The 10,440-nt window shown below is 32.3% G+C and overlaps 1 protein-coding gene across 1 annotated transcript; it reads right to left on the reverse strand.

Moving 5' to 3' along the window:
• Positions 1 to 4,919: 4,919 nt before the first annotated feature.
• LOC145033771 (Trm112p-like protein) lies at positions 4,920 to 5,912 on the reverse strand. The gene is made up of 4 exons (XM_078982313.1): positions 5,759 to 5,912; positions 5,606 to 5,660; positions 5,205 to 5,313; positions 4,920 to 5,120 (listed from the first exon to the last, which is right to left on the reverse strand). The coding sequence occupies exons 1-3, from the start codon at positions 5,878 to 5,880 to the stop codon at positions 5,212 to 5,214; spliced, it is 279 nt and encodes a 92-aa protein (XP_078838439.1). The 5' UTR covers positions 5,881 to 5,912; the 3' UTR covers positions 4,920 to 5,120; positions 5,205 to 5,211.
• Between the last annotated feature and the right edge of the window lie 4,528 nt (positions 5,913 to 10,440).

Raw genomic sequence — 10,440 nt, forward strand, 5'->3', positions numbered from 1 at the left:
GTGGACCTTGAACCTCAGAAACACTAACAAGGGCAACTCAAAGCTCCTAGAATGAAATAAAGACCACAAGATCTCAAACTTGGGACCAAAATGAATAAAAACCCATAAATGGTAGATCTAAGACACCAATGATCAAGTTCAAAACTTTATACCTTCATCAAGATGAAAATGAGTCACAAAAGTCAGATCCATAAGCTCAAAATGCCACCATGAATGATTAAGGATGATTTATAGGGTTTTAGAGGGTGCGGACTGACTTAGAATGAAGAAGGAGGCTTAACATTATGCTTATATAGGGTACAACCCTTGAATTAGGGTTTTCGATATGACTCTCATACGCCGAGCGTACCTTCCCTTACGCCCCACATACGATGCCTCGCACCATGACCCAATCCTCGCTTATACACTACGCATTCCTAGCTACGCCTCATGTAGTTCCTTTCTCTTCGGTATGCCCTGTGTACCACTTTGGTATGCCCCGCGTACTATGGCTTTTCCTAAAACCCTAATTCTTCCAAGGGCTATAACATACTCAATACAAATCTAGTTCCAACCATTCATATATCCATAGCAAGGTATCGAGACACTCAACAATATTATCGGTTCCTACATGCCATAAAATATCCTGAACCAAAATCCACTTCCCATAAAAACCCGAGCTGACAAATTACCATTATACCCTTTGATCTAAACTCAAATGGAATACCCGAGCAATCCAATGTACGTTATTAAACTCCAATGGTGTCACACCCCCAAACCGGAACGATGGAAACGTCCAAGGGTGGATGAATTCATGTCAAGTATCACAAAATATGCATCATAGTAATCAAAGTAACAACAAACATTGCATTAATTTTAAGTGTTTGCATTGTAATCAAATCACATATGATTGACTCCAAAAGTAATTAACATAACAAAGACACGAAGCTACAATGCTCCATCTTTAGAATCCCCATGCACGTATATGTCTACTAGTTTTCTAAGATAAAAAGTGATTTTGAAAGTGTATAAACATTTAAGTTGGTGAGTTCATAAGTATTTTAGTTATAAAAAGTATACTCTTTGTTCTTTGTAAAAGTTTGTCTGTTCCTCCAGAAAATTCTATATTTTATGATGTGACGAATGATAAGTAAAATGACACTTACAGTTGCTCCTAGGAGTACTTAATGTATACAAGTTATATACAATCCAGACCAAACAGACAATCAATTATGTGAATCTGCCCTAAACCCACAACTAAACAAGGAATAGGAAATAAGGCGGAAGTCACACATACCATTGTTTGTTGGATTCTCACTGTATATGACCCTGATGTATTCACTAGGTACTTATAGATTTAACTGTAATAGCTCTTTGTGATATGATGCAAATATTCCTTAAGAAAATCCTATATTTTCTTTAGTAAAATGGTAACCACAATAGATTCTTCTACAATCACTTAGTTTATACTAGCTATATATAACCTAATATCGAATGGACAGTTAAATGTATGAATTTGCCCTAAGCCCACAACAAAACAAGGAACAGAAGGTAAGGCGGAAGTCACACATCCCACTGCCTATTGGATATTATTTACATATAACTCTAATGTATAAACTAAGGAATTATAGAATCGACCTTTAAAGGTCCTTTATGTTATACGAGTTTCTTAATAAGTGTTGAACCTTTTGTAAAAACTTCTTAATTCCATTTACACTAATGTAAACTCTTGTTTTCAGAAACTTCAATCGAAAACTGTTTACTTTTTAAAAATAACGATGTTTATCAAAGAAACTTTTATATTTTTCTATAAAACCGATTTGTAGTCTTAATCGTTCCAAGACCGAATAAATCACAAGTATAACTGATATACTTACTTTAATGATATCTAGTTTTGCGGATAAGTTAAACTGGCTGAAGATTTGTTTTCCCTGAAAACCCAATGCGACGATACTACCCTCCTATGATTACTTAATACCTAGGAGTTGTATATAAACGAGAACGAACATATAGTTGAATGGGTGAATCTGCCCTAAGCCCACAACCAAACAAGGAACAAGAAGTAAGGCGGAAGTCACACATTCCACTGTCTACAGGACTTTAGCTTGATCTAACCCTATTGTATATACTGAGTAATCACATAGGTAATATCCCTTGAGATTTTTTAAGAAAAGTTTATTACTTTGTAAATACGTGGTTGTTATCTACTTGTGAGTTCTATGGACATACTAATTGGACCGATTAAACACGACATTCTGTAGGCGCCGAAAAAGATATGAAATTTGTCACCCGTAGACCTATCAGTCCCACTGTAGCTAACAGCGAGGTGCGAGATTGTCAATCTTGTATAGATCTATACACAAACTCACACTCTCCCTCCAAGAGACTCTGGTTCATAAGGGTAGACTTCCACTTGTACTTATGTAAGTACTCGAAAACGTGTCTCGCAAACTACATTAACGACTTTACAATTAATAATGCGAAAAACCCTTTTTATAAATAACGGGTAAGTTTGTAAAGAGATCTCTTTGTTCCATAAACTATACTTATTATAGTTTATAATTTTATTTCCATGTTTTAACAAGTTTCATGTTTTAAAAAACATTTTAATGGTAAGAAGACATAATAAGCAAATTATATTTTAAAGCACAAGATTTTATGTGTTTTACTTGTATCCCCCCTCCCCCTAAAAACATTTAAAACCTTGGAAACTATGGGGGTATGAACTCACCTAATGTGAGTGATTCGCTAGAATGTTCAATATAGGATGTTATTTCCACGAGTGAAGTCCCGCTAACAAAAAAAAGTCCTAAACACAACTCACGTAATATATATGTATACTATTAATGAATATAATCATAAGAATGATAGGGAATCGAACTAATTTGCAAGTTTAACTTACAAATAAGGGTGTTAGATGCAAAGTTGGAAGGCTGCAAGTTGTTCACGGCCAGTTGGGTGTTCATGGAACAAGAACACTTGGTGTTCACGAGTTCACGGCCCAAAGATCTCGAAAAATGATGATAAATCAAGGTTGAAATTAAGAGAGCCCCATATGAACTACAAGAAGGAAGGTACTTCTTATGATCTTGAGGAGAGATGAGGGTTTTTGGCTGACGATACTTGAGAGAAAATGATTGAGCTCACAGCCAGAAGTGAAGAAGTAAACGATAAAATTGATTAAACACACACGCACACACATATATATACATATATGTGTGTGTGTGTGTGTGTGTGTGTATATATATATATATATCTAGAGAGAGAGAGAGAGATAGAGAAGTGATTTTGGCCGAAGAGTTCACGGCCGTGAACCCTCGTTTGCGGTCGTAACCCTCGCATGCAAGGGTTTACGGTTCGGATGGAGTGGGTTGCGAAGGTTCCCGGTTTCAACATGTTTTACATCTTAATCATACAACACCTTTAATACAAGGTTCGTACACTCCACACAATTTTAATCTACCTTAATAGAAAGGTTTGAAGAAATAGGTTTGACCTATTATAGATATGTTTGACTTTTACAAGATAAAAAGTACAGGTTGTCACAAACGGGATCTAAAACCCAACCCCTCAGGTATCTGTAGTTTGATAGCACTTAATCCTTTGATCCCGAATTCAAAATGGGAACAATTCGAAACAAGATGGTACTGGTCAGGATCTAGCTTCAATATGAGAGAGAGAGAGAAAGAGGAGAGAAACATATAGAGAGTGTGTGTTTATGTATGAGTGTGTGACGTATTGTTCTTTGAAACGTAAATTAGTGGTCAAAATTTATTTTCATTTTTTCTCAATTTAAAAAATGCTCTCATTTGAACACACACTCACACACACACACACACACACACACACACACATATATATATATATATATATATATATATATATATAATTTATTAGCTAATTACAACAAGGTGGAGGTAAAGTGGGCCGACATGGTTTAAGTAAGAAAAAAATTGGACATGTTTGACAAAGGTAGTCGTTAGTTAGAAGCGTGTAGAAGGTAGTGTGTAACGGATAGTTAGTAGCAGAAAGCTGTAATTTGTTATATGAATGTTTGACAAAGGTAACGGAAGTTTTTGAAATATATAAAATTAATAAAAGCGTAATTGATAAAAAAAATCTCTATTCTAATAAATAAATAAGTTTATTCTCTTATTAACAAGTGTAACAATATTAGAAATCCTCATTAATGCCAACCTCTTAAGTATCAAATGTATATTTTAAATTTTAAATTTTCTTACTCTAATTATATTAAATTAATAACTGATTTTTCATTTTAAATTTTAAATTTCATAATCTAATTACATTAAATTAATGATATTAAAATAAAATAATATATATATATATATATATATATATATATATATATATATATATATATATATATATATATATATATATATATATATATATATATATTGTAAAGTGATATAATTTCATTTACTTATTTAGATCAACGATTACAATTTTATATAAATAATATTTTAATTAATAAACTTTTTTTTAAATAATCTATTTAAAATAATTGATTAATAATTTTAAGTTTTTAGTGTGAAATTTTAATTAATTTTATAAGCATGATCCTCATGGGTTATAAAGTGGTAAATAAATATATATAAATATATTTGTAAGGTAATTATGAAAATTGATTTCAAAAACTTAGTAGCGTTTTGTTAGATTTGAAGCGTTTTGTTTAAATTAAAAACTAAACGCTCGTACTGTCAAACGAAACTTTTTGTTTAAATTATTAGATCGTTTTGTCAAAAGATAAATGCTAGATACTTCCAAAGCTTCCAAAAAGCTCGTTCCAAAACACCCCCAATGATGATGATGATGATGATGCAAGGATATCTAGCTTGGATTTCTATTGAGATTCTTTGGTAGATTGAACTTATGTTTTGAGAGGCAAATTAACAATTAATCACATAAAAACAAGAAAAAAAAAAAACAATAAGAGGATAGAATTATTGAAATTGCAAACATCTGTCGAGTAATTCGAGTATATATGTTGTGTGCTTTGCAAATTGGCGATCACATTAAATTTAATTTTAATAAAGACAAAAGCTACAAGACTCAGATTGCAAAGCATCTGTGAATTTTGAGCAGAAATAACCATATCTTCTTCCCCATGTCTACAGAACCTGCAATGTTATTCAAGAATAAGCATATTAACATAAAATTAAGAGAACTCAAACACAAAACATCCAAAATAAATCGACATATACCCTAATTTCAATCTTGCATGTCCTTTTTTGTGTTCAGTGAATCAACATCACCAGGCGTTTCGATGATTTTGCCATCCTTTGGCACAAGACAGGGGATCCCATCTACTATCTGATAGAAAAAAGAACATACTCCGAAATGAATTTGTGATCGTATTGATAAAAGAAATACTTATCATTGTACTCGATCAGTATCTATACCATTAGGATTTGAGTAATCAATTTGGTATAACTGTATAATTAATTACTTTTCTTACTACTATGCTTCTCCAAATTGGGATTTTTTGACCTAAATCAGGAAATTGTAAGCTTATCGCTTTATTGCCAAATGCTCAAGCGCATATCAAAAATGGAAGTTGAAGAATCTGATCAAAGACAAAGAAAAGGGGAATCATACAACTCACCGGGAAAGAAACACCGATTGCATCACTTATCAGGGAATTCGATTTCTCACAAACCCTAAATCAACAAAAAACGTTCGGATCATTGGGGTGAAAATCGAAACTTGTTTTGATAATTTGAAGAAAGAAATACAGAAATGAAACAGATGAGAGTACCTCAAGGGTTGTTTAGAAAGCGGACAGACGAGTATCTCTGAAAAAACCTTGCTGATTTTAACTACCCTGCTTGCTGTGACCATTTTTCTCCCCCCTTTTTGCTTTATTTGATTGAATGACATATTGACATATGAGCAAAATTTAACCCGTTTAAAAACGACATATTATGCTAGTCTAGTCCTACGTCCCATGGGCCATGACATATGCATATTAAACACATGCTTTCGGGCAGACCCGGGCCCAATTCTAGTCGTGACCAAACTTTGGACACTACCAGATATGCTAGGTCAAGGTTGTAGAATTCGCTACTCGATATTTGTTCGGTCAACTGTCAAGTAACAAGTACACGAATTTTGTAATTCATGTACAAATATTTTTAAGAAAAGTATATGTATGTCAAAATTATAAGTTAAAATCATAAATTGATTGAAAAATATATAACAAAATTAAATATATTTATATATACAAAAACTGAACATGATCTCGGTTTGTGAATAATTACTGACAATTTAAGATATATGTAGTAATAATCAATGGTGCGGATTTAATTTTTGGTGCAGTTTTTTTGTGCGTTTTTTTAAAACTGTAAGAACTGAAAACCATGTGCATATAAGCTTGTATTGTGCTGTTTTTTTTTAATACATTTATTTTCAGCTCAAAACAAATTTACATAATCAAAAATTGTAGGTCGCTTAAAATACAACTTGTGACCACTCTCACCAACTAATTAATGATCGAAGGTTGGTTGATTTTGACTTAATTTGTTACAAGCTTATTACATGTAATCGATTAGTACGTTTGGCTAACAATAGAACATTTCTGTTGCACCCCATATAGTTTTATACAAACACAAAATAAACATATAATAAATATATTATCGCTTATAACTGTTTTAAATAGAATGTATATAATATACATTGATTGATTTATTACTATACACGCTTGCAGTGCGGTTCGGTTTTGATGGACCGGTTTTTAGGATAGAAACCGCACCGCACCGTTGACCTTCGGGTTTTGCAAAAATTAAATCCGCACCATTGGTTTTTGCATCGGTTTCGGTTTCGCTAAATTTTAATACACCAAAATGACCTAAAGGGCCAAGATAATGTGCATTTCTAAAAGGAAAGGAAAAGAGCATAACATTCGTAGTCCATAAGACCCAAGAAGCATTCTAGACTGATCAAAAGATGTTACAGTCCACTCAACTCCAATATCACGCATAAAATGGACCAAAAGTGCCAAAAAATCAGAAGTGAAGAGATCTAAAGAACTAAAGAGCAAGATTGGAACTTTATACTCAGATTAGTCAAAAAATGTAGTGCCTTTGATAGATCCAAACTTGAAACTGTTGGGTTTTATGTAATCTAATATCCCTATGGTGTACATACAACCCTAATGATTTGAATCTAAGTTTTCTCTACTTATACATATAATAAAATTTCCAAAGCATGAAGCTTGCAACTAGCAAACAAATTGGCATATGAACCATAAAAGTATTTAGAAAATTACCTCTTGTTGTAGCTTGTTGAATTTTGTCCTTTAAGAACTTAGCACCTCAAGTTTGATGCCTCTAATAAGTCATAAACACCACCAACAATTGGAGGATAATGAGAGAGAGCTTCTAGACACTAAAATTCGACTATAGTATCTCCAATATTACTAGTGCATCCAATTTTAGGCTAAGGGGTGTCATATATATATATATATATATATATATATATATATATATATATATATATATATATATAACTTAGCCCATCATGGATTAATAGGTCAAACCATATATATATATATATATATATATATATATATATATATATATATATATATATATATAACTGATTTACATAATCAATCCCCGTTAATTTAATTAGTCTCTTTTGATCACTAAATTAATTCCAAATTAATTCTTGATCATTACTAATTAAATATCATTTCATATTACTATATTATACTTATAATATAGTAACAACACACAAGTAAGCTCTTTGTCAAATATTCATCCTATGATATTGTTTTGGTGAAGGCAACCCAAAAGGACCATGCTACTCTCAGGTCAAGTACATACCAGTTATAGTTATGGGTTTAGACACCTAATCTAATAGTCTCCCACTTGGATAAGTCTAATATCTATAACTACAAGTACGACTTAAAACCCGACTAGCAATCGTAGCTCTTAAAATCCGTTGTCAAACTCTGGCCAAGTCAATGATGCATCCTTTAAATAAGGGATCACATATTCCCCCATTCTAGATATCGTATAGAATGAGACATGGATTATAATCATTCTCTATATCCATATGCTGTTTCCCAATTTCTGATTTATGACGATCGACTAAGTGAACATATCAAATCAGTCCAAGCTTGGCCAAGCGCTTAGGGTTGTCATCACTAAATCATTGAGGGGACCATAGATATCGCTTTTATCCCTCTAAGGTTAAAAGGAATGGATAAAGTTCGACTCATATGCTTGCTCTATCTACTCATTAATTTACACACAACAATATGTTATATAACACCAATTTACTGGTGCATATACATATTATCAATGTGCAGCCGACTTGTAAACTGCAACTCATATCTCCCCATTCAAGAATATAATATATTATCGTCTCACAATCACTCGTGATAAAATCGATAAAGTGATTAGATGAGCGTGGGTTAAATCCAGTACTTGAATCTTGTTCCAGGAGTACTCATGAACACTGCAACAAACTTGTGTTATGTCTAAAACACCTAGAAAATCTACAGTCAGATTCATGATAGCCTTGCCTCAATACCTACTTCCAAAGTATGATCGACTGTGGATAGTTTGAATAATCTTATTATTCGTGAAGTCAAAACATGCGAAGTGAAACACAATAATAATCGAATCCAATATGGTCTCAAAACTTTTAATATAAATAAAACACCTTTTATTTAATTACCATATTGATTACACATTATTCATTGTATAATGTTTCGATTAATCAACTTAATACTTGAATTGAAACAATAGTTATCTCATGCTTCAAGCATGCAAACTATGTTTACCTATGGTCCTTTCTTTGTGAAATAGATCAATTGAAAATATTTCCAACGATGCTCATTTCACAAATCCAAATCCTTATTTCAAGCATAAGAATTCAAAATTTTTTCCAATATTAGAATGTGTTAGATTCTAAACTATCATGCAATGTAACTTTTGTAATGTCGAGGTACTAAAGTCACAAAGACTTTGCCAAAACTTTCCATTGGAGATTGATAATAAAACAATTCCATGGAAGTGAACTCTCACATTCAAAGTACACTCTTTTGAACATCCTTCTTACACAAAAGTTTCTAACTTACACACCAAACCCCATTTATGGAAACATTTCCATATTTTCCATATGATAACTCATTATTAATAGAATAATGTCTATTCATAATAATGTCAATATGGTCCATTCAATACTATACTTCCAACTGCCCATAAGCGACCAATCTTTGGTGAACCTTAGATTGTCCTTGACAGTTGTTTAACCACTATAGTCATATTCGATTCTAGTCCTTTTTTCCCTCTTAATACCCTAGGCATTTTGGAAATTTAGAACATGCGAATATTATAGCATATGTAATTGATCCTATACCCGAAGCATATGGGACATGATTCAAAATGTCTTACATAAATACATGATACTCGACCAGTCTTTTCCTATAATATTTCCATATATAATTCCCATGACTAAGTTTGATCTAAAATTTTTAGATTCAAAATAATGTATAACTATCCTCTCCCTTACTATAGCGAAACAACTTTTCAAAATTTCCAACTTTGCAAATTTGTCTCCCACTATCATGATAATTATATTCTTACCAACATAACACTTATACTCCCACTAGCTTTGATATGTACTCAGAAATCAGTTGGACTTCTAGAAATCAATACTTATTGAATTTCTTTCCCAAGTTAATATTTCTGATACGAGAAGCTTCGATAAGCCTTTATCTAAGCTCATACACCTTTTATTATAAATCTCATATGTGTGTCTAAACTATTTCAAAACTTACAACAATAAGTCCCGAATGTTCAGATTATTTTCCATTTCTCACAATTCGAACTATGAAGAGGGATACCGTAATCATAATGAAATTTTAGAATGCAATTCATACAACTACTATTTTCTCAAAATTTAATCAGTAAAAGTGTCTCATCACAATCATTTTCATGAATTGGAGAGAAACCTTATGACACTTAGATTTTATGGTGTATGTGTTCCTATCCATGTGAATCTGGCATTTCCAAACATTATCATAAGACAAGATCTATGAAAAATTCAAACTTATATGGACTAAACTTGTTAAATCTTAATTTCTTGCCACTTGGAAGCACAATGGTCTACCATGTCTTCAAAGTTGTTCATCAGATCACCCTTACTGATCAATGAACTTTCACTGATTAAGGTACTTTGCCCTATGCAAACAATTGAGAACTCATAGAGCTCACATGCATATTCAACTTTAACTGGAATGGGCATAGAAATAAGAATATGTCAACACGATAGGTAACGAACCTCAATACGTGTGCTAGCGATAAACAATAGGTGTCATTCGTGATTAGTTCTTGAAGCTTTTCAAGATCTTTATGACTCCTACTGACCTCTTGACATATAAGATTCTCTTGTCAGGAAATATTACTTGACAAACAAATATTCAAGAGT

Source organism: Lactuca saligna, chromosome 3, assembly GCF_052625555.1.
Source record: "Lactuca saligna cultivar CGN05327 chromosome 3, ASM5262555v1, whole genome shotgun sequence".
Classification (NCBI taxonomy): Eukaryota; Viridiplantae; Streptophyta; class Magnoliopsida; order Asterales; family Asteraceae; genus Lactuca; species Lactuca saligna.

Coding starts and splice junctions, on each gene's coding strand:
- LOC145033771 (XM_078982313.1), bottom strand. CDS start 5,880: ATGTCATTCAATCAAATAAAGCAAAAAGGGGGGAGAAAAATGGTCACA. Junction 5,661..5,758: donor CTTTCTAAACAACCCTTGAG/GTACTCTCATCT, acceptor TTGTTGATTTAG/GGTTTGTGAGAAATCGAATT. Junction 5,314..5,605: donor CAATCGGTGTTTCTTTCCCG/GTGAGTTGTATG, acceptor TTTTTCTATCAG/ATAGTAGATGGGATCCCCTG.